This window comes from Lynx rufus, unplaced genomic scaffold (genome assembly GCF_022079265.1).
Source record: "Lynx rufus isolate CCGP_SWC_20201006 ecotype Redwood Valley unplaced genomic scaffold, mLynRuf1.p SCAF_11, whole genome shotgun sequence".
In the NCBI taxonomy this organism is placed as follows: Eukaryota; Metazoa; Chordata; class Mammalia; order Carnivora; family Felidae; genus Lynx; species Lynx rufus.
In genome coordinates, this window is record NW_025814825.1 from 43,500,668 (window position 1) to 43,524,746 (window position 24,079).

The 24,079-nt window shown below is 52.2% G+C and overlaps 1 protein-coding gene across 1 annotated transcript in view; it reads right to left on the bottom strand.

Annotated features, from left to right (window-relative positions):
- COL17A1 (collagen type XVII alpha 1 chain) overlaps positions 1–24,079 on the bottom strand; it is a 45,125-nt gene that overhangs the window by 15,279 nt on the left and 5,767 nt on the right. The window contains exons 5-30 of the mRNA XM_047073411.1: positions 22,262–22,309; positions 21,101–21,136; positions 19,938–19,985; positions 18,375–18,518; positions 16,109–16,267; positions 15,439–15,510; positions 14,211–14,282; positions 13,370–13,438; positions 11,874–12,035; positions 11,418–11,498; positions 10,051–10,095; positions 8,902–9,099; positions 8,042–8,263; positions 7,705–7,734; positions 7,327–7,353; positions 5,920–5,946; positions 5,756–5,818; positions 5,101–5,205; positions 4,274–4,336; positions 3,620–3,655; positions 2,976–3,029; positions 2,722–2,757; positions 2,201–2,236; positions 1,496–1,558; positions 337–372; positions 22–93 (exon numbers count right to left, since the gene is read on the bottom strand). Coding sequence (XP_046929367.1) covers positions 22–93; positions 337–372; positions 1,496–1,558; positions 2,201–2,236; positions 2,722–2,757; positions 2,976–3,029; positions 3,620–3,655; positions 4,274–4,336; positions 5,101–5,205; positions 5,756–5,818; positions 5,920–5,946; positions 7,327–7,353; positions 7,705–7,734; positions 8,042–8,263; positions 8,902–9,099; positions 10,051–10,095; positions 11,418–11,498; positions 11,874–12,035; positions 13,370–13,438; positions 14,211–14,282; positions 15,439–15,510; positions 16,109–16,267; positions 18,375–18,518; positions 19,938–19,985; positions 21,101–21,136; positions 22,262–22,309 — 2,004 coding nt within the window. The remainder of the gene's footprint in view (positions 1–21; positions 94–336; positions 373–1,495; positions 1,559–2,200; positions 2,237–2,721; positions 2,758–2,975; positions 3,030–3,619; positions 3,656–4,273; positions 4,337–5,100; positions 5,206–5,755; positions 5,819–5,919; positions 5,947–7,326; positions 7,354–7,704; positions 7,735–8,041; positions 8,264–8,901; positions 9,100–10,050; positions 10,096–11,417; positions 11,499–11,873; positions 12,036–13,369; positions 13,439–14,210; positions 14,283–15,438; positions 15,511–16,108; positions 16,268–18,374; positions 18,519–19,937; positions 19,986–21,100; positions 21,137–22,261; positions 22,310–24,079) is intronic.

Sequence of the window (24,079 nt, forward strand, 5' to 3'; positions counted from 1 at the left end):
TCCCCTTTGCCACTCTGTTACCTGGCTTTCCTGGGTCTCCAGAAGGCCCTGGTGGGCCACGGGTTCCAGGCATCCCTGTCAGACCCTGTTCACCTAGAGAGAGCATGAGATAAAGAAGGGTTTTCCTTTTAGGAAAGCTGAGCCGGCCGGCACATCTCAGCCTATGGTTTCTGGGGTTTTACTAATTTGCTGGCAGGTGGAAAGGAGAAGGGAGTAAGACCTGGGCCTCATGGGGGTCCTGCTGCCTTATGATTAAGGGGACTGGGGACTGCATGCTGGGATGTGGGCAGGGCAGGGCCAGGCAGTGAGCACGAGGAGAGCAGATCTGCAACCCACCTCTTGGGCCTTGGTGTCCATCAGGGCCAGCGGGTCCTAGGAAAGCAGAACCACATATCACCAGTTACCCCAAGAGCTACTTTTGGGCCTCCCTCCCTCGATGGCCCCACGGGCTTCAGCCAGTTGTCTCCCAGGCGGGAGCCCGTGCAGCCCTTCCCACAGCTGCCGACCACGGATGCCACTTTCTCCCTGGCCTCTTCCCCTAAACCAGGGATTGTGTATTTTCCTGCAGAGAACTAACGGGTCAGCAACTCCCCATTGCATCCCCAGGGCCTACTGCAGACTCAGCATGCACCAGATGCTCAATAAATGCCTGCCTCGTTTACTCAAGGTCCTGGAAGTCAAGGTCCTCCAAGTCCTCTCCTCTGCTCTGGGTGTTACGCTAACCTTTGTCCAAAGTGGCGTCCTTCTGGGACCGTATCTTGCTTTCTCCCACCCCTTTGTCTCTCCTCACTTGTGTTGTCTCTGCAGAGACTTTTCCAAAATGACCATGATGAAATCTTCCTTGCTTTGTAAGGCCACGTGAAATGCCTCCTCCTTCATTTCTAGTAGGAAGGAATCTCTCTCTGCCATACCCTCATAGCGCTGTGTGCCTTTCAGGGCACCTGTCCCTTCTACAATCTTTATCTCCCCTTGCGAGAGGTAAAGCGTTTTACTTGCCCCACATGGCATCCTGCCTACAGTCAGAGCCTCCTCGTTGTGTTACATGAACGGGAAACTGAACATACCACATCCCCACTGGTGGAGCTTAAACCCTTTTGGGACTTGGTGCTAAACGCTCCGCCCTCTGAGGGTTGTTGGTCAGCTTCCAAGTCCTGGCTGACAAGCACCTTGCTAAGGGTCAGCAAAATGGTTAAACCCTGGATCTGGCTGTGACACCAGCTCTGGAGTACCAGGGTTATGCTGGGAACAGCGTGGGTTCTAAGGGACCTCAATGCTTATCCGTCCTCCCCAGGGGCCCAAGTGGCCTCGAGGCAGGGACCAGGCTGGAAGGGCCACCAACCCCCAGCAGTGACAAACCCAGAGACAGAAACAGCCTGCACATGGGCCCTCAGACAGACTGGAGAACAGGACACGCAGCTCTAGAAGCAGGCTCTCGGCTCTCTGACCTCGACTGGAAGGGGCAAACCCACTGCATCCGTTCCTTTGGGACACTCACCCATTGCCCCTTTAGCTCCAGGCTCACCCACGGCGCCAGGCAAACCTCTCAAGCCGGGCTCGCCTGCAAAGGAAACAGGCTTGCTGACTGGGACTTCCACGATACGCGTGTTCCCCACCCCCAAGACTGCCACCTCCCCAACCAGAGGAGCTGGAGTAACAAACAGAGGCTGCGGACACAGCCCCTGCTTAGAGTCTAGGGTCAGGGTCCCCAGGCAGCAGACACAGGCAGGTCCGGAGCCACGTCCGGTCTGAAGGGATGTGCAGATGAATCATTTCCCTGGCAGCACAGAGCTGCCCCTGTAGCCAAAGCACCGTTTCTATGGATTTCTTTTTTAGTCATTCGAGCTGGCAGAAGGTTAAGCAGGTGAGAGGCTTGCAAGTAGTGTCAACTTTCTGCTGCTCTGGGAAGAGCCTAATTTCCCCAACTGGATCCCCCCGAAATAATCCAAGACGATCATAAACTCCCTTTCCTGTTCCAAACATTTATCGTCTGGACTATACATACATTTTGATACTGGTTTCTACTCCATTCATTGTTTTTTATTTTATCCTGCCTTGTGCTTTTTCCCTAGATTACAAGTTTCCCGAAGGTTTTTAGACAGAGCTTCTGCCTCATATTTGTGTATTTCTTTCCACCTCCAGTGCCCGCTGGGTTTACAAGAAGTCTTTAGTGGATGAAATCAGATTCCTGTGCAAGACTGACCTGTGAGGCCTCGGGGTCCTTTCTCCCCCTGGTCACCTGAAACAGACATGGGGCAGGGTGGGGTGGCAGGAAGCAGCAGTGGGAGCAAGGAAAACACCCTCACTCAGTGAGAGGGACCCTGGCTACAAACAGTTCTCACTGTGCCCTTGAGTTGCTGCCAGCAGAATGTCAGTAAGACCCAGGCACTGCTGAGGCCAAGGAGCTTGCTCTCCCCCGGGGTCAGGACGCCCCCCACAAACTACCCCAGCCCCTGCTGTTGCACAGTGAGTGCCATGAGTGCAAGGAGAGCCAGACGAGAGAGGATGTGCCTCAACACTGCATCCTGACCACCCTGCGGGCCACCCGACCACAGTGCTTGTGACATAGGTGCTCCGTTTCCCCTCTTCCTGCCTTAGTTTCCCTATCTGAGAGGCTGGGCTAGAATGAGCTCTCAGGCCCAATCCTGGACCCTGAGACAGGTTCCCATCGGGGCTCCCAGGAGTCAGGCGGACTATGGGGATGTCTGAGCAGTGGCAACGTACCTTTGGGTCCCGGTGATCCCATGGGACCTTTGTCACCTGAAAAGGTAAGGGACAACTCTGTGTAAGGAGCCCCAGAGGGGATGACCAAAAAAGGGCGGTGTCTGTGTGCAGACAGGCTCTCTGCCATCCTGACCTGCCCTCTGCTTACGTACCTGCCAGCCCATACAGCTGCTGGTCCCTTCCTGTCCCACCGCCCAGACCTCCTTCTTGAGTGAGTGGCATCTACAGGGTGGCATCCCCTTCCCCAAGCTCACCTTTGACACCAGGGAGTCCAACTTCACCTCGGAGCCCTTGGGGACCCACAGAGCCTGCAAGCAAAGGCAACCATGCAGCTAGGTGAGTGGCCTGATGGACCGATGGACATGGACACAGGCAGAGACATGCACACGCACACACACACACAGGTGCACGCACAGCCTGGGGTAAAGTCAAGGGCTGCTCTCCACAGACTCCTCCCCACAACCCTGCTACATCATCCCGGCCCAGTTCCTTGCCCTAGTGTCACAGGCCCTGATGTAAGGACACCTCATGGGGCCGTGGCAGAAACACTGGTCCACATTACAGTGTGGGCTACAGCTCAAGATTCCCAAGACAGCAGAAGGGCTCTGGCCCACAGGGAGGAGGTGGCCACAGGGACTTTGCTCAGGTGCAAGCAGGACAGTAAGTGCCTGCTGCTGAGGCTGCCAGAGGGCCATGCGCCCTGAGCCAGGTCAGCACGGATCTCCCCGAAACCACTGGGAACCTGACCTCAGCTTCAGGGGACACGTGTATGGACGGGAGTTTTGGACCTCTGGAAGGCTCCATATAATTGCTTCTTTTGCTTTAAAAATGTGTTTCTTTTTAGCATCCCTTTCTTTTCCCCAGAAACAGCATCTATTTTTATAAGCAGCACACTGACCTGGAGGACCCCGTGGGCCAGGAGAACCACTGGAACCTGAGAAGAAAGACAAGACCACAATCATCAGGGGCGAGCCACAGGCCAGGGACACGTGACCCCACAGTGAGGGGCAGGTGGGGGCTCACTTCCAAGTGAAGGCTGTGTGTGAGCATTGCCCACACAGTGTGGGTTCGTGCCCAGACCCCAAGTCAGTGGGTCTGAGAGGGACCCCAGTGCAAAGTTCTCCTGAGGGAGGACACTACAGCTGGTGGGATCGAGAGACCCCTGCTCCTTCCCGGTCAGAGTAGAACATGTGGGCCCAGGGCAGCAGCAGGGAGGGGAGACGGGCATCAAACTGAGAAGGCCCCGTTCTCCCTGAGCTGTCCAGACAATGCTTTTGAAGGAGTGCAATTGGGCAGCTGTTGGGTGAGGAACTTAATCTGACTTGGGACTTCCTGACCCATCCACCACTTAGGGGCCACATAACAAGGCCACTGAAGAGAGACAGAAACATGGTCCCAAAAATTCCAGCCCTGGGGTCAGTTCCAGCCCTGACCCCCCAGGCACTCCTTTGTCGGGGTGCTCTCTGGGCCCATTGTCCCTGCAGCAGGTTAGGGCTGTCAGGATCCACTGCCTGGACCTCTGTGATCCGCACCATCCTGGCACTTGACTTACCTTTGGGACCCACAGAACCTGGGACACCAGGTGGGCCCTGAACACCGGGTTCACCAGCAGCCCCTGGGGAGAAAGCAGAGGATGCTCAGTTTGCTCGCCCACCCAGCCTGGCAGTGTCATTTGTGGGCAATACTTCCCAACTGCTGGTGGTCTCTGATCCATCAGATACCTCCTTGAGGCCACAAAGCTGCAAAACACCTTCAGTTTCTACCCCCAGAGCCTTTATAGCCCATGAGGTCTGGCCCACAGGAGCCACTCAATAAATATTTGTTGCCTGGTTGAACAATATTTTTAAGACAAAGAGGAGCTAAAAATAAAGCTCTTGCTCGTGCTCTTTTGGCATTGTGAGAATTTCTAGAATCTGTGCCTGGTTTCATCTGATGAAAGCTGACTCCTGGTTAAGAATCTAGTTGTAAAATCTTCCCAGCCTCCTCCAGGGCTGGGCCTGTGTCTAAGTCTTTCTATCTCTCCTTCCCTGCCGATTTCCAGCCATGAAGGTTTGCGGGCCCACCACCCTTCTCCACCTTTGGTCAGGCTCTGCCCTGAGCCTCTTACCTCAGACCTGACTCTGCACTGCCTACGTGGGACGACCCTTTCTCCTTTTGACGACCTTCTTTGTGGATTCCGAACGCTGCAGGGTTGTTAGATTCAGACCCAAACCCACAGCCCAGCCCACACCCCCATTAGAGTGTGGTCTTCACAGGGCCTGGCACAGAGCCTGGCTCGAGGTAGCTGCTCAGTAAAGGCCATTGAAAGAAGGAGGGAGAAAGATGTGAGAAGGAAGCATGGATATAGCTAACCCTCCTGGTAAAGGAAGAGCCTCTTACCTCTGTCCCCTTTCTCTCCAAACCCAGGAGGCCCTGCTTCACCACGAGGTCCCATGGGGCCTTCTCGTCCTCTCTGGCCCATGGGACCCTCCATGCCAGGCTCTCCTGAAGAAAGGAACCTCAGAGTTAGGAGCCAGTGCCCATGGCTAAGGGCTCCATTGGCAGCATCTCACATGATCAAGAGGCCCTCTGCTCCTCCGTCTGGACACTCGGGCTTTGGTGGGCTCTAGCCCGGCCCCCATTGCCTCTTTCTCACTGCTCCTGGGCCACAGCACACCCTTGCCCCAGGGCCCACGGCTGCTCCCTCTGCCTAGAGCATTCCCCCCAGATCTCCCCATGCCTGGCTCCCTCACCATCTTCAAGTCTGTTCAAATGGCACCTTCTCAGTGAGGCCTTATTCAAATTTACCCCCTCAGTGTGTAGTGCCGTTGTGTGGCTCTGTCTTTCCCGTTTCATGATCTACCTCCTACCCTGCTCTGTACTTCACTAATTTATCATGTCTTTCTCCCCAACCCAAAGATAAGCAGCGATTTGTGTTTTGTTCACCAATGTCTCCCGGCTCCTAAAACAGGGTCTGGCACAGAGCAGGCACTTAATGAAATGTTTACTGAATGAATGAGTAAGGGAATAAGAGAATGGAAAAAGCGCCTCTTACCCACACTGCCTTTTTGTCCCTTTGGTCCTTCTGGACCTGGGTGGCCCAAGAGCCCAGGGATGCCTGTGGACACACAACGACACCTGAGCCCTGTTTTCCCCCAGAACCCGGGAGCCAGGGACAAGCAGCCCCGCAATACCAGCATGCCATCAGAGGTTACATACCTGGAGTCCCCGGGAGCCCCCGATCTCCTGTGGGGACAGAGATAAAAGAAGTCAGAGGACTTGTGCCTGTTGCCTAAAGGAACCACCGGGAGAACATAGGATTGCCACATTTAGTAATTATATGGGATGCTTAGTTCAATTTGCATTGCAGATAAATACTGAGTAAATTTCTAAGGTAAGTATGTTTAATGTGATATTTAGGACACACTTACAGTGAAAAATTATTTATCTGCAATTCAAATTTAACGTCTTATATTTTATGGCAAGCACAGAGTCAGGGACTCCAGGACCAACGGTCCTCCTCGCCATCGTGGTCAGGAGGGGTGTGTGGCCTGCAAGCTGGAGCCTTGGGGAAGGGGGCTGATGTAGTTACCCAGGCTGGGGTGGGGGGGGCAGGGAATCCCCAAGAGAAGTGGATGGCCATCAAGCAGACGAACCCCCAATTCCTGCACTGAGATCTCTCGGGAAGGGAGGTAAAGGTGGGGATAGAGGGACGACTCTGTCTCTTGAACCGTGGCTCTCAGCATGGACTCTGCACCACCAGCCTCAGAACCACTTGGGGCGATCAAGACCCTAGACTCCAGGCCCCACATCTGCCGAATCAGAGGCTCTGGGAGTGGGGCCCAGAGTCTTCTGGCAACGCTCCTACCCACTGAAGTTTGAGAACCCCCCTCAGCTAGAACAAGGGGTGCTGCTGTGGTCATTAGGATTGGAAACCTCTTCCACCCGTGGGCCTGTCCCACTGTCAAACCACTTTTCTAAGGAAAGAGATCAATTTCCTACAGCATATCAATGAGTGTCACACAAGTTAGCACATGATTGTCCCTCAACTAACACTGTGGGGCACCTTTTCCTGTGTATATGTCCTGTCTCCCTGCCAGACTGCCTACCCCTGCAGGTAGGTGGCACTACCCCAACTGGAGTCCCCGCCCCCCAGGGGCCCCCCTCCTAAGACCCCTGGGAGCAGGCTCCTCAGCTGCAATGGTGGTTCCTGACCTGGTTCATCAGAATTAACCTAGGGGGAGGAGGATCCAGTCCCAGAGGATCTGATTCCTGCAGGACCCAGGAATCTGTATTTCTAGAAATCCCCCCAAGGATTGTGTATAGTAGCAGGTCCTCAGGCTGCCCTTTGTTGCCGAGGGAGATGCAGATCCTTGATGCAGATCCCTTGTCCTTGTCCGGGAAGTCCCTAGAACCCTGAGAAGAGACAAGGGACAGTGCTGCCCCAGAGACATAGAGCCCTGCTCTGTCACTAAGCCCTCTGACCTCAAAAGCCCAAGGGTCTGCAAGTCCTACATGGAGGGGAGCTGGCCCGGAAGATTGGGTGTGGGGGAATCAGACGCAGGCTGCTCATTTTAAACCAGCCCTTACTGATACTTTAGGTTAAAATCTCCACATTTGATTTACCTTTAGGTCCTTGACTTCCCATGTCACCTAAAATCAGAAACACACAAAAACTATGAGGTGGGGTGAGAACCCAAGAGCCACTCTCTCCTGGTGTTTTCGGACCCACAAACGTCACTGCGGTGTGAGCGGGCACGCAGCTTGGTGCCCTTCAGTCTCCGACCACGTCACTGGGGCACGTGGCTGGGCCTCTCTTCAGTGATGCCCAAGGTCCCCTCTCATTCTAAGATATCCTGACTGTAAAGCCAATTCTCAACCCTCCCGACAGACACCTTAAGATCTTTCTACTGCTCATCCTTCAATTTGGAAAATTTCCACCCAGAAAACCTGTTCCACAGGCAGGAAATGAGAGCAGCGTGAGGGCTCAGTCCACCCCAGTACCTTTAGGGCCGGGGCTTCCTCGGAGATTTCCTACGAGAGAAGGTAACATGGAGTTAGCTGCACAGCTTGTACGTATGTGTCACACACACACGTGTGCATACACACAATGGGGTGGGGGGGGGCACCGCGGCCTGGGGGAAGACACAGAACATGGGACTAGGAACCAGATTCCAAGGGGTGGTAGTTGTGTGATCTTGGGCAATTCTCCTTCACAGACCTCAGTTTTCCCAGCAGTCAGATGGGATCACAATGCTGGTCCCCCCTCCCAGGATCCCGCACAGGACGGAGGGAGCACAGGAGCCCGGAAGGCCTTCGCCCTGCCCTGCGCTGTACTCACCGTTCTCCTGTTCCGCCATCAGCTTGCCCTTCACGAACAGCCAGAGCGCCTCCTGCCCGTGGCCATCAAGCCCCAGTTTCCCCAGGTCGGCCCCGACGCCGGGCGCGGCGCCCTGCAGCCGGTCCTTGTTGCTCCGCTCCACCTTCTCGTCGTAGAGCAGCACCCCGCTCCGGCTCTGCTCCAGCTCGGCCACCCGTGCCTTCAGTGCCCTCACCTCCTCCGCTGAGACAGGTGGACAGAGACCGGTCAGCCAGGCAGGGCCTCCCAGCCGGCGGCACCCTCCCAGCCTGCAGCACACCCCGAGGTGGGCCTGATGTGGGGCTCTGGGGACCTTTGGCCAGAATCTGTACAGAGACCACGTGTCATGACCACCAGTGGGGGCAGCTGCTCAAAATGGTAACCACACCCTGAAGAAACCAGGCCTGGGACTCTTCTCACAGGAGGAGGCCATAGAGCAGTCCCCCATCCTCCCTGGGGGCTGCCGCGAGAGCCGACAGAGACCCATAGGGGTGCTTGGAAAAGGTGAAAATCAAAAAGGCCCTGAGCACGCACGGCCTGATGATTACAGGCAGCCAAATGCGTAGCAGGCTGTGACAGGGACGGAGGGCCCTGGGCTGGGAGCCACACCAGAACCCCAGTTCTGCCACCAAGTGGCCGTGGGACCTGGACCGAGTGCCTCCAGTCCTGCCACTGAGTGGCTGTGGGACCCGGACCGAGTACCTCTAGAGCCTGGCTCCCCACCTGCAGTAATGAGGGGTCCTCCCCGATTGCCTCCGGCCCCTGGATCTCTGACACGCGGGACACTCACTGCCCCTCCAGACGGGCAGTGAGGCCTGGTGTCCTGCCACTGTCCTACGTACCCAGAGCAATGAGGCCGAACAGCAGCCCCAGGAGCAGCAGCCAGGTGAGCAGCAGGCCCAGCAGCCACTTCCACCAGCTGCAGCAGGAGCCACAGGGGCACCAGGCCGGCGCCGCCCCCCACGGACCCCCTCCGCCGCCACCTTTGCCGCCACCTCCGCCTCTACCACTGCCCCCGCGGTGATTGTAGCTGTGAACATCTGTGGAAGACAAAGGAGGGGTAAGGGGAATGCAGTAGGCTCCCGCCCTCTTCCCTCCAAATTCTGGGGTTTTCGGTGACTTCCTGGGGGCCTGAGTGAACGCTAGTCGGGGCTGGCAGCTCCAAGGCGGGCAAGGCTGGCTCCTGGAACACACACAGGGCCACAGCTGGGGAAGAGCACACATGGGACAAGCCTGGGCTAGAGGTGTATGACACAGTGGAAGTCCCTTCACCTGTTTCCTTTCTCATAAAGTGGGGTTAAAAGATTCCCCACTTCATAGAATGCTTGCTGATGAAAGGAGGTTAAGGCAGGTATGGGCATTAGCAGAGGATGCAGCCCAAAGCACCCAGTTTAAAAATCTTGATGATGAGCATGGATTTTGCTACAACTTCCTGAATTTGGTTATGGCCAAACCCAAAGTGTTCCCGTCTCCCTCCACACCTACATTCCGTTGGGCCCCTCAGCTCCTGTGTAATCCCTGCAGTGCCCAAAATTACACTCAGCACTTAAGGGATGGCTGGGAAGCTGTTGCTGTTGCTGCTGCTTCTTTTTTTTAGTGAAAAGGATTTTTAGTGTCTAAAACAGACTGATAACCCTTGGTCTGTTTCCCTCACAAGACTGTGTAAGCAAGTGAGAAAAGTCTAAAGGGCTGGAGATGTGCGTGGTCTTAGAGGCACCCTGAAGCCCAGGCATGGGGTTCTGGAAGACGCAGCAGTGGCTCCTCTCTATTGGGAGACCCTGGACCCTGGACCCTTCTGCAGCCCTGCCCCAGCCCCCTGCCAGCCCCCTCCACTGCCCTCCACCCTGCCACCTCAGGCCTTCAGGGAAATGCTTTAGAGGTGCAGGGCTCATGTGTGCCCTGGTTCCAGGTGAGGGGGTGGTCATCTGTTCTGTTCATCACAACCAGCCCTCTCAGCTCCTGTCACTGCAGGATCTGCTGTGGCTACCTACCTGCGGAGGTGACCTTGCCCTTTGTGGACACAGTCTTCACGTCCCCTGGAAGGCAAACACCAAGAACACAGGTTTTGATCTGAGCTTTTAAATTTTTGTTAACATTTACTCATTTTTTGAGAGACAGAGAGAGAGAGCACGAGCAGGGGAGGGGTAGAGAGAGGAGGAGACACAGAATCTGAAGCAGGCTCCAGGCTCTGAGCTATCAGCACAGAGCCTGATGTGGGGCTTGAACTCACGAACCGTGAGATCATGACCTGAGCTGAAGTCGGACATTTAACCAACTGAGCCACCCAGGCACCCCTGACCTGAGCTTTTAAGCTGCGGAACCACAGGACAGCCTGTGAGTTGACTTTGGGCAAAACTTGAGGTACATGTGCCATCCAAGCACCTTGAGGAATAGCACCGTATGGGAACGCTCATGGACTCAGTCCTCGCTGATGTGATATTTGCGACCATTATATCAATGAAGACATGGCTGGGCCAGCAATTAATGGTGGGTGAAAAGCAGGATCTTAACTCTCTTGTGACCTAAACCTTTCAAGCCCAAGACATTTTTGGAGTTCCGTGTTAGGGGTGACATTTGCACTCAACCATAAATATGTTTATGAGAAATGACTCTCGATTTCTTGGTTAAAGGACTTTATGTTCCTCACCAGGGGTGGAGGGGCAGAGGGCTAGTTCACCAGTCCCTGATGCTATTCGACCACTGAGTGTTTGTGGGCACGGAAGGAATTCTCTGAGAAAACTGTTTACACCTTTCATCAGATTCTATAAAGGGTCTTTTGGTTCCATAGCCCCACCTCCACCCCTAAAATGTAAGTCTTCAAAGTAGGTACTTCCTCAGAGTCGGGCCTGGTGAAGATCATAAGGGATTTCATTTGCATTTTGAAAAGATGTTCTAAGACCCAACTTTTCAGGGAGGTCGGTAAAGGAAGAGAAATCAGTGATCTGGAAAGAGTACACAGGACCTTGAGCATGTGAAGAAATGCAGTTATCTGGGAGAGAATCCAAATATTTGGGAAGGAAAGAAATAAGTGTAGCAAGTGCTTTGTAAAGAGTTTTCTAGTAGCTCTGGAAATTATGGAACAGAGAGAAAAAAACCCACCGTAGATGGCAGACGCGCCATGGGAAGGCTTCTGCTGCACTAACATGCATAGGAGACAGCTGCAGAGCTGCTTAAAACACAGCCTCTGACTCAGCAGGTCTGGGCCAGGGCCTGGCAGCCTTCATTTCTAACACGCTCCCAGGTGGGGCCGAAACTGCAGGTCTAGAGACCCAACTTTGAGTAGCCAGGTCTCAGAAGATGAATAAATTACATGCAGATAGACTAAAGTCAAAGGAACAGTGACCAGATTTCCTCTTACCATTAGCGTCTGATATCAGACAGGTGTCAGCAGTGTAGGCAGCTTGCTTTTCTTTTTTCAGGGTGTCGTCTGAAAAAGAAGCTGTGCATACAACCTATGATCACCCAGGATACTCCATCCTCACTCCCCACTCTGCCCCAGGGCCTCTCCTGCTTGGATACCCCAGTAGGAAGAGAGCTCAGCTTCCCTGAGTCAATCTCCCCGATCTGTGCTTGTGGTTAGGAGACTTCCCATTGCCCAAAGACCTCTCTGGGTGTGTTTTACCAGAATGTTCCTGAATGTTTATCTACATTCAAGGCAGACCCTGGAGCACCCTATTCAGGCAGGTAAATTTCATTTGAATGGGGCAGCTCCGGTTTTCTTATTAAAATGTCTCAATCCACCTTGCTAGGACATTCTGTCTCCTATACCATCTGCCTCTCTCCTGAAACCTGCATGGCGTGGGCTCCCTCGTACTTGCGGCGATGGTGGCCGGGGAGGCGGTAAAGACCTTCCCACTGTCCTTGGTCATGATCAGCAGCTCCATCTCCTTCTTGGCTGGTGTGTTGTCTTTCTCCAGGATCAGGAATTTACAGTCCTTGTGCAAGAGTTCATCATTCTGGACGTTTGTGGTGGAGGCTGGGGAGGAAAGGAGCAGGCAAGGAGAAGGACAAGAGAGGGAAGAAATGACCAGAACAAGAAAAAGGAAGAAAGGCGGGGGGGGAGGGAAAGAGAGAGATCAGCAGCTGCATCTGAGGGTCTCCTGCTCTCGCTGACAGTGTTTACTAAGAAGCATCCTGGAGAACAAAGCCACCCTCCCCTGCCTGGCTGAGCCTGGCCACCAGGAGTGGGTCAATGTGGGAATCACCAGGTGGCTGGCCTACGGTACTGTCCCCTCACCTGGACACTACAGGATCTTTAGCCAAAGGGTCAAAGTCCCCTTGTCAGTCATGCCCTTTTTTAACTGATGTGGTGGGTTCATTTCTATCCCTCAGTCTCAAGTGTTACCATCCTGGAGGCACTTTTCCTGACCAGCCGGTCTAACATGAACCCCTGCCCCATCTCTGCTACCTCATCTATTTCTTCTAAGTAGGTATGATTTTCTGTCATCGTTTCCTGTCATTTGTCTATTTGTCCATCTGCCTCCTCTCCGGCTGCAATGGTCAGCCTGGTGAAGGCAGGAGTCTAGTCTGACCTGTTCACGTTCATACTCCGAGCACTTAGAACAGCATCTGTCTCATACAGAGCAGGTCCTCAGTAAATCTTTTCTGAATCAATGAATTGTTGAATGTAAGGGAACAACAGGATCACAGCAATGGAAGAAATAACCCACTGGGTGAGGAGAGCCCAAGTTGATAAAGATCCTATTGAAAGTGTGTATGGTGTGGGGCACCTGGCTGGCTCAGTTGACAGAGCATGTGACTACTGACCTCAGGGTTATGAGTTTGAGCCCCACACTGGGCATGGAGCCAAGAAAGGAAAAGGAAAAGGAAAAGGAAAAGGAAAAGGAAAAGGAAAAGGAAAAGGAAAAGGAAAGAAAGGAAAGAAAGGAAAGAAAGGAAAGAAAGAAAGAAAGAAAGACAAAGGAAGAAAGGAAGGAAGGAAGGAAGGAAGGAAGGAAGGAAGGAAGAGTGTGTGGTTGGGGTGGTAGCTTCTGAGGGGCTCCCGGGTTCTTGCAATGGGTGACACATAACAGGAGCAGGCCAGGGGCTTCCAGACAACAGTGGGGACTGGGGTATGAATACCTGACCCTAAGCTCCCTGCCCCACCCCTTGGCCCTTGAAGGCCAAGGTAAGGCTGGGGCACACTTATCTCTGCTCTGTCATGGGAACCAGGAGGCCTTTGGGGTGAGTCGTATTTGCAGACCTCAGACCACCAATAGGTTATACCTCCCCCTCCCATACGCCACGTGTCACTGCAGAGCACTTGTCCCCCACACGTGGTTGCCATCGGCAGCTGGCAGTAGCACTCACCTGCAGAGGTGGACACGCCTGCGCTCACAGCGGCAGGGCCCTGGGGCAGGTTTTTCTTCACACCATATGCTACAAGAAAGGAACCACTGAGTCAGCAGGGCCAGTGTGGGAGAGTGGCTCCACAAAGCCTAGAATAGCCTGAGCAGTCCCAGCAGGGGGCAGGCTCCCCAGGTGACAGGAAGAGCTTAGTGGCGACTAAATAAAATGAATTATAACAACAAAGGCAACTGTCTCCAGCCACAGGGGCGGCAATGAGTTTAGATGACACTTTCTTTGGTCTAATCCTCATTCTTTTAGGATTGTTCCAAAATTCCACCTCCTCCATGAAGTTCTCCTAAGACTCCTTCCCTTCAGAACTCCTAACACCTGCTCTGCACAACAGGATTCATGTTGTCCTATAGGACACCTGGTTGTTTGACGTGCATTAGACTTTCTACTCCAAGTAAACCATAAACAAGCTGAGGGCAAAGGCTAAGGTTCACCCCTCTCCTGTTCCACCTCCCCGGGTTTGCACAGGGGTACACCATAAAATCAGCTAGATGATCGAGGTACAGTGACAGGGGACCAACAGGAACGGCAGTGAGACACAGGGGTATACAGATGACACTCCACAGCAAGGGCTCCCCTGTGGTTTCCCTCACATCCGAGCCAGCAAATGATCGAAGTTGACATCTTTAGGTTGGGAGGTGGGGGGGGGGGCTGTTTCTTTGTTGGGAAAGGTTGATTGGTTTTTAGGGAAATCTGGTCCCTCTGATTCAGTTACTGGAAAGGGATATTGTGAGTTACAGCTGCAACAAGGCGTTACTTCCCAGACCCTAAGCTCCAAACCTTGGCTACTGACCTGTGGAGGTGGTGGCCGCGCCATGGGACAGGGTGGACGAGCTGGGGGCCAGGTTGTTCTGCATGCCAAACACTGGGAGAGGAATGGAGGGTGGGTGAGCGCAGGTGGAGAGGGGGCCCCTTAGCTTGAGGCAGCCCCTGGAGCACCCCAAAGCACTTCCATGATAAAGATCTTGGCACAGGCCAGAGATTCCCCAGATTTCTCAGTTCTCACATTCTCAGTGACACGGTGAGCTCTTCAGGCCCCACCCCTCACTACTGGCCAACAGCTACCAGCAGTTTCATATATTGGGTAGTTAGGGCCACATAGCTGAATAACAGTAATCTGCACAGGGTCTGACAGATGCCACTGTATTTAAAAATATCCCAGGGGTGGGGAGCCCGGGTGGCCTGGTTGGTTAAGCATCCAACTCCGGATTTTAGCTCAGCATTGGGCTCTGCGCTGAGAGGGCAGAGCCTACTTGGGATTCTCTCTCTGCCTCTCTCTCTCTCTCTCTCTCTCTCTCTCTCTCTCTCTCTGCCCCTCCCCTGTTCGTGCTGTCAAAAATAAATAAAACATTAAGAAAATGGTCATATGTTTGCACTGGAAGCCAGGCAGTGACACTGAGCCCCCAGTGAACGACAGTGTTTATAAAAAGATCTAAAGTAAGATCCTTCAGGAGCACCTGGGTGGCTCAGTCTGTTGGGCATCCAACTCTTGATTTCAGCTCAGGTCATGATCTGAGGGTCGTGGGATGGAGCCCCGTGTTGGGCTCTGTGCTGACAGTGGGGAGCCTGCTAGGGATACTTTCTCTTTTCTCTCTCTGCCCCTCCCTCGCTCTCTCTCCCTCTCTCTCAAGATAAAATAAACATTAAAAAAATAAAGTAATAACCTTCTAACATAAGAGTACTTTGCACCTGAAAATGTCCACAGTGCCGACTCTGCCCCTTTACTTCCATTTCTCCACCGCTCACAGAAAAGAGACCAGAACAGAACAAGTAGGTTCTGGACACCCCAAGCACCCTCCCTCAGGCCTTGTCCTTGGGGGCTGATCTCCACCTAGGACTGAGGGCAGGCACCCCTTGGGCCCTGTTTCTGCATCCCGTGTGCAATGAGGAAAGTCTTCACGCTCATGGGCAGAAAGAACATCTTCTGTGGAAACCCCTCTGTTTTCCTCAGCAGTAGGGAGCATCACTAACTAGTAAAGCAAACGTGCTAAAAAGGGCGACGCAAACTGGCAAGCACTGACCTGAGGAGCAGGTGCTGACCCCGGGGTGCAGTGTGGGAGAGCAGGATGCCATGTTGTTTGGGACTCCAAAGACTGCAGGGGAGGAGGAGGAGGAGGAAGGCTTGTGAGAGGGACCTCCAGCCCAGAGCAGGGGAAACCACAGAGGCACCAGAAGAAGTGCCAGGATTAAATTTTTCTATTTTGTTACATTTCTGGTTTTAGGGAAATCTTGGGCTCTTGCCTTGCAGCCAAGGACCAAATTGTCCATAGTGTGCCTTGAGTCATAGCCAAGGAATGGTCATAAGGTGGTCAGGCCTCGCGTGGACCCTGGGTCACCCTTTTGCAGAAAAGGCATTTGAAGCCCAGAGGAGTTAACCAACTTTCTCAAGGTCACAGTTAATCCATGTGGAACGAAACTAGGTTCCCTATACACATTTTCATGTTCTTTCCCATTATATTTTTTTTCCTGATACACTGTGCTATATAGTCCTTTTTATAGGGGACCCACCAAAAGAAACACCTTAGAGACTGAATTGAGCTGGGGTTTCAATGGGAAAATCTTGGGATGCTAGGTCACAGAAGACCCCTAGAGAAAGCCTCCAGGGAAGGTAAACAGCAGAGGGGTCGTTCAGCTCCAGGTAAAACTGCAAAGGGTTCAGGGGTAGGAGGGGAAGTGCACTGTACCACGTACCCGATCCTGCAGAATAGGCATTGGTGTTGAGGAGGGATGAGCTCTGGGTGGTCACATTGTTGTGATAGGTCCCCATGGAGGACCCCGCCGGCAAGGTGGAAGACCACATATGGGAGGGAAGGTTGGCGTCCAAGATGGTTGTATCATAGGTTCCAGACACTGGAAACAGACAGGCACACCCACACCCCAGTGAGAGACAAAAGCAGCACCCAGTCAGATCGGTGTGCCAGCACATTCTCGGGTTTAGCCCTGAAGGTCCCATGTCCCGGGACCTCCCTCAGTCCAGGGAAGTTGGTCAGTCCACTTTCATCTGAAACTTCGGAGCTGGTGAAAACTTGATCTCTTGTATTAAAAATTCTTTTTGTGGCTAACAGACACATGAAAAGATGCCCAACATCACTCATCATCAGGGAAATACGAATCAAAACTATAACGAGATACCACCGCACACCTGTCAGAATGGCTAAAATGAACAACACAGGAAACAACAGGTGTCGGCAAGGATGTGGACAAAGGGAACCCTCTTGCACTGTTGGTGGGAAGGCCAACTGGTGCAGCCACCCTGGAAAACAGTTTGCAGATTCCTCACAAAGTTGAAAATAGAACTGCCCTCCAACCCAGCAATTGCACTACTAGGTATTTGCCCAAGGAATACAAAAATACTAATTCAAAGGGATACCTGCACCTCGATGTTTATAGCACCATTATCTACAACAGCCAAATTATGGAAGCAGCCCAAGTGTCCATCAATTGATGATTGGATAAAGAAGTGGTGTATATATACAACAGAATATTACTCAGCCATAAAAAAAGAATGAAATCTTGCCATTTGCAACAACATTTTTGCTAAGTGAAATAAGTCAGAGGAAGACAAATACCTTATGATTTCACTCATATGTGGAATTTAAGGAACAAAATTGATGAACATATGGGGTTGGGGGGAAAGGGAAACAAACCATAAGAGATTCATAGCAATAGAGATCAAACCAAGAGAGGATGGAGGGAAGTGGGTGGCGGATGGGCTAGATAGGCATGGCAATTAAGGAGGGCACTTGTGATGAGCACTGGGTATTGTATGTAAGCTATGGATCACTGAAATCTACTCCTGAAACCAATAATGCACTGTATGTTAACTCAAATTGAAATAAAAATTTGAAGAGAAAAAAAAATTCTTGCTGACTCCTGGTGAAATCTGAAGTAGGTCAGTTTTGCTCTGGGGTCTGCCCATTTTTCCAAGATCCCCTCCCCACCTCCTGGTGTGCTGTCCCCTCCACTGGGACATCCATCGGTTGCTGATTCTGCCACTGGTGCCAGGGGGCCACAAATCCCACACAGAATTCCAGGCATGAGGCAGGTGCAGAGAGCAAAGCCCCTGGTCCGAGACCATCCCGCACGGAGGGCAGTCTTCTCTGGTTAAACTCTCCTTAAACCTTCCTATGTGCCAACCAGACCCAAGGGGCACTCTGCCCCCAAGAGAGGGGACTTTGGTGCTTCTTCAAATCCGAAGCCAATTCTGCCTCTTCACTATACAAGGGGGAACTAGCCATGCAAGTCATAAAACCTGCCCTGAGGTTTGGTTTTATATTTAAAAATAAGAGAAATATCACAATCTCAAGGATTGTTGTTGTGTTTTGTTATTGTTTCTTTTTTTCAGGAGTAAGGGACAGAAAGCTTCACAACATAGCAGAACTGGCTTCTCTCCTCCTCTCCGTCCAAGGATCTGCTTATTCATCTTTCTGCTTCCCACAGAACCCACCTTGCACTTGGTAGGCATGTGATCCAGGAGTGCTCAACAATGTCCATCCTACTTGACTATGACCCCCTGGTTATCTTTTTGACTTCCCCCAGAGGCCCTCACCTCCACGAGTGGCCATGTCTCTCCTGTTCCTTGCTTCTCCTCAGTGCCTGCTACTTGGCACAGAGGAAGCACATAATAAATATTCACTGAATAAATGAATGAAAATACAGTTGTCCCCACTATTCTTCACTCGGGGAACCTGGCCAACACATTCCCAAAAGATGTCAAGAATGTCCTGGGAGAGAGTCTCTAGGATTGAGAGCCCGACTACACGCTCGTGGGATGGTGGACCAGACAGGGCGCAGCCCACATGCTCACACAGCATGAAGAGCAGACTCTTGGTAAGTACTCTGTGAAGTCTCTGCCACGACCTTGGAGGCCTGTCGGGGCACGGCTGAATTCCGGGGCCAGGACAACTCTGCCACCTCGTTCCCTTCCCTCCATGGAAGCTGGAGCCCCGGGGCTTACCTGACTGGGAGCTTGCCGTCACCATTTTGGTCTCCACCGTGCCTTTCTTGGGGATGGGGAGTGTATTGGAGCAATTTCGGGTGGGGCTCACGCTTGCAGATCGACTCCCCTTGAGCAAACGCTTAACATCATCCAATTCCGTCCCTGTAAAATAAACCCCCAATTTTCCAATAGGCCCAGGATTCTTTCCTGAGTCCAGCTGCAGTGGAAAAACATATATGGCATTCTGAATGAGGCGGGGGTGGGGGGAATGACATTTGCTTCACACGCTGGGACATTTTTGGTCAGCCTTGTAATTTTTGTATTTTGTCAATTTATAGCATCTATCAACCTGGCACTTTGTAATATTAATGGCCTCATAAATACAGGGCCTCCACAGGGAGGTCCTCAGTATGTATTTCCTAATTAGACCTCATCAGACAGCACAGGGATAATTCTGTGGCTGGAAGACCTGGTCGTCCTAGATCAGGGGGCTGGGAGATTTACACACAGGGCAGTGAAAGAACCAGATCTCTTGAAACAAATGATTCAACAGTGGTCTCATCCCCCACCGGGACACGCTGAATGTCAAGTGCCTGACCTTGTATGCTCTGGAGTGTCAAAAGGAATTCGTGGCTCATAACTCCTAAACATTATGCTGCTTTCATGTGGGTTTGGGGTCTATTTGGCCACTATTATTTGTAGCTAGGTCACCTAGAGGTGTTAGCTCCCTGTGCCTCCCAACATGGCAAGGAGGAGAGGAAGGAGACATCATAGGAGGGTAGCACATAAGAGGTCTGCAGACAATGTGTCCTAGAAGACTGCCCAGGTACCCCCTTCCCTGAAAGCTCCATCCTTTGGCTCAGCCCTGCCAAGCCTGGAAGGACTCTGGTGAGATAGCCTCAGAACCCATGGCACAGGGCCCTGAGCTCTTTGCGCCAGCCCCAATCTCTGATTCCTGGGCCAAGTGGCCTCTTTCTCCTCCTGCTTTTTATACTTGGCTCTCACCCTATCGGTTGGGCTCTTTTCAAAATGTCAAATAACTTCTAACAAGAACAATAGGAGTGAAACAAAGTCAACAGACTAGGGAATCCCTGACATTTGAAATAAAGTTCAAATTCTCACACTCGACTTGCTTCTGACTCTTCTCCAATCTTAAGTATTCTATCATGTCCCCTCTTTCTCCTTTTCCTTTGGCCACACTGAACATTCCTCCAACGTGTGGGCATATGTTCCTCAAATGTGTCATGCCAGCGTATCCCACAGAGCCTAAATGACCCATCCTTCGGTCCCCCTTCAAGGGACATGGACCCGAGAAGGCTTCTTTGACTCCCTGCTCCTTCAGCTCCCTGAGATGTCATGGTTGGTTGGTTTACGATCTCCCTGTTAGCAGCAAGGAACATGACTTACTCAGCTTCTCATCCCCAGCACCTCGCTAAGGGTCCCTCTCACAGAAGGCCCTTCAAGACGTTTTATGATTGAGTGACCACACACACAGACACACAGACACACAGACACACACACACACACTGGTGACCCTGGATTCCTGGATCCTTTATTTTCAGACAGACAGTGACCACTTACATCGGGTAGATGGGGATGCACTCTGTAGTCGAACTCGGATTTCGCTCTCTGCCAGGGAAGAGATGGAGAAAGTGTGAATGAAGGAGCTTGGATCACAGTGCCTGACACTGAGCTCTGAGCAGCAGAAGAGATTCTGGGCTGTGTCCTAAGAACAGGAGGCCTAAGTGTGCCCAGAACAAGTGCTATTGAAAGGAGAGGTCCTCTCCCCACATCCCAACCTGCCCACTGTACACATCCCAGCGCCTGGGGATGCCCTGATGAAATCACAGGCTGAGCCGGGAGGCTCCATCACCATCAGCATCGACCGAACCCCTTCCCACTGCCTGTCTCCCAACTGCCCAAACCAAGCTGCTGTCTTGCCTCCTGGGTCTCTGGGTCATGAGAGAGAGAGACTTCTAAAACCCGTACCATTTACTTAGCCACTTGGGCCTCCTTTGGGCAGGAAATGGATGGTTTCGCGTTATTAGTTAGCTTCAGGTAGGCCATTGACATCTTTCAACTATTAGCCTAAAGTTGGTAGCTGGTATGTTCCTAACTTTCAAGTTACTGATGCAAAAAGGCACCTGGGAAGTCTAGACTGATCAGTGAGGGCTACAGCAGCCCAGCCCATGAGGAGCCCTGCCTTCAGCAAGGCCCTGACACGCCGCTCCTCCCCACCCCCACCAGATCCATTGGGGCCGCTTTCCCCAGGACCACATTTCCCTCCTAGAGCCTTCTCCACAGGCAGACGTGGACAGTGCAAAACTGTCACGCAGCCCTCTGTGCCCTGGAATAATTTGAAAAAGAAGGGCTTTTGCTCATTTCTCGATGCATCACGGTAATTACAGCGGCTCTAGTCAGCCAGGAGACTACAAGTGAAGTCAGATGTGGCGCCAGCATCATCAGCTAATCCGCAGCAGGACAAGCTGCTCCCCAGCTGGCTACCATGTGATTTTAGCCTTGCTTCCACTCGCATGCTACGTCACCGCCAGAATCTACCCTTCCCATCCTGATGGGGCCGGCAAAAGATTCCCAGGAAGCTGTAAGCTCCTCAGACGCAGAAACCATGCCTTATTTATTCTTCTCTGCTTCTCATATTTTCTGGTTCAAGGCTGGGCACCCGTGTTAGATGCTCAGAAAAAACTTGGTGAATGAACTGAAATGAACCCAGCAACAGAGCTCACCTCGTGTTTGGCTCCGTCCTCTGGTTGAAGATGATGCTGAGAAACAAAGACAAGTAATCTTAGGCATATGTAAGAGGTGGCATGCTAAACAATTTTCACCTGGAAGTAGGTCTGTTTAAGTGGGGGGTGGGGAAGAGACGGTTTTCAGTGTGCATTTATATCCAGATGGGCACCTTTCTCTTTGTTTCTACTAATGTGTCTTTGTAAAGTCTTTGCAAACTGAGTGTCCTGCCCTTCTTCCCTGAGCTCAAGTCCTGTGCATCCCAGTTCCTACTTGGTGCCCCCACCCGGAAGCTGAGCCACCAGCTCTGCTTCAGGATGAAATGACTGAACACGTCAGTCCATGTGGAGGCCTCCACCTGGCTCCCCTATTTCAATCACTGGCCCCACAGTGAACCCAACCACCTGGGGTTGGCAGTGGGTGCTTAATAAATGATGGCCACATAGCCAAAGGGCAGAGAAAGTTTTGCAAGGCTCCAATGCATTTAGGGTGTTAGCTAAATGAATGTTAGATTAGCTCACACTTAGAGTGTTAACTAAGGTAATCATTTGGAAGCAAGGTCATTAGGGCTGGCTGTCTACACAGATGAAATATATTAAAAAAAAAAAAAAACAACAGCCAGATCTCTTTAGCTTTTTGTTAGAGACTGCCTTGGACTTCCAGCCATAAGCAAATAAATAAAATTATAATCACTGTACAATCATCGTATCAATTCAGACGCACAGTGAGAATCCAAGAACATGGACCAAAAGGTTAAGGCCAAATGAAGACAGATCCTTGGGTTTCACTTGGCATAAAGTGTGCCCCTTTGCAGCCAATCATGGTGGAGGTGATGGGATGTTTGGCATTTTGAGTTCAGCCCCCTGCTCCTCTTTGCTGGGAGGTCTCTGTGTGTCCTGTGGAAGGAAAAATCCTATAATTGTTGCTTGGCCTTAGGGGCTTCTCTGTCCAAGCCTGAGCCCTGTGTGAATAACTTGCCACTTCAGTAGTATCAGGAGCAATGGCGAATGCCAGCAAGTTAATGTGGAGGTCAGTCGCCTTAAGATGCTTCAGGGTAAGGAAGCAAGGGGTCAAACTCCTTTAGAAGAATCCATTTGACTCCAGGCATTTCCCCAGTGCCTCATTTGACCATTTCTTTAGAAAGTAAGGAAAGGACATACCAAATTCCTTCCGAGGGTACTCCGGAGAAGAGTTGCCGCTGGAGCTCCCTGCAGAGGGAGAAAACACTCAGCACACAGAGCCAGTCCTCCCAGAGAAAACACTCAGCACACACATGGCCGGCCCTCCCAGAGCTGCCCAGGGGAGAAGGTGCACTGGGCACCCCCTACTGAACCTCCCGGCCCAGCGCCCTGGACGGCAAGTGCTCTACAGCAGGCTTGCTGTGGAAATAGGACACACCTCCAGGACGCAGCTGGGGCATTTCGCCGTGACCACTGATCTATTTCACGTGGCGAAGGGTTAGAACAAAGGAAAGCAGGACGTTTTCATTTTTTTTGTTTTTACGTCCTTGACTGAGTGTGCCCTATGCCAGTGTTGGTGCAGGTGACCTGTCCCTGGTCATACAAATAACGGCAGTGTCACTGACCTTGTGAAGCCAGTCCCAAATGTGGACCCTGTTACAATGAAGGCGCCAGCCCCCAGGAAGGCCTAACATCAGAAAGCACTGTGGTGACACCCTGCCTGGCCTGGATTTTGGCTCCCCACCCCCACCCCTGCCATATGCCAGCTCTGGGTCTTAACTCACTTACTGGGGAACTCAAACCCTCAATCCGTCTTCTCGACCACCACTACCCGTCTCCATTCAGTATCAGAGCCACTTGCTGCCTGGCTGGTCTGTTTCCCACCAAACCTGCTTCTGCAGATGACCAGGCACTGCAGTGACCTGAGGGGCAGGACCCAAATGTCTTCCTCCGGCCTCCTGCTTCTTGACCGTGAGCACCTCCCTGCCCCACTTCCATGTCTCTGCCTGGTCCTGCTCTCCCCAGCCGCGCACACTCTTCCTCCTCCTGTGTCTTCTGACTCTTCATTCCCTTTCATCCCCAATGTTCTCTTTCTTTGCCCCTTTCTGCTCTCATGCTCCCTTCCTTGGCCAGTTCCTGAGGTTTCCATCTTCTACTAACTAACATCTCTTCATAAATGCCGCCAAGCTGGGTATCCTGCCCGACTTCTCCCTGAGCTCAAGTCTTGCGCACCCCCCTCTCCCTGCTCGGCAGCCCCACCGGGAGCTGTGCGGCAGCTCCGCTTCAGGGCACATCCCCGAGCTCTTCAGCATGGGGGCCTCCACCTGGCTGCCCTCTTTCAATCACTGGCATCACCACGGTCCCAACCACCTGCGCTTCAATCTCAGACTCTTTCTCCCCCCTCTCCCTTAGTACTTAATCAATTGTCAAACATCAATTCCGTCTGCAATACATCTCACCCCTGCTCCTCTTTTCCACTCCAAATGCTGCCACCCTAGTCCCAGCCAAGTTTTCCCTTCCTTGACCATGGAGCACCTTCTAACTTGTCACCACGTTCTGCCTCTTTCCTCCCCATTTTTCCTGCACATGGCTTCCAGAGTTCTAGTCCTAGACCTCAAAGATGATTGACTTTTCATTCAAAAATCCCAGGGGCTTCTCACTGTGACAGAACAGCATCCAAACATCATAGGCCAGCTCTGAATCTGAGCCCCTCCAGCTCTCTTCACGTCAGCACCTGCTTGCTAGTGAGCCCTGACTGCTGCCTGTGTGTGGCCCCTGCAGGCTGGAGCGACCCACCTCTCCAATGGGCGTCACACATCACACATGAAGGCCCATCTCAAATGCTACCTCCACAAAGAGTCTTCCCTGAAGACTCAGCTGGAAACCATAATCCCCTTCTACTTTATATCATAGTTTTTAACTTATCATCTTAGCTTATCCAGTAGACTGCAGGCAACTTGAAGCAAGATCCACATCTAATTCATTTCAGTATCATTAGGGAGGAAGAATTTCCTCTAC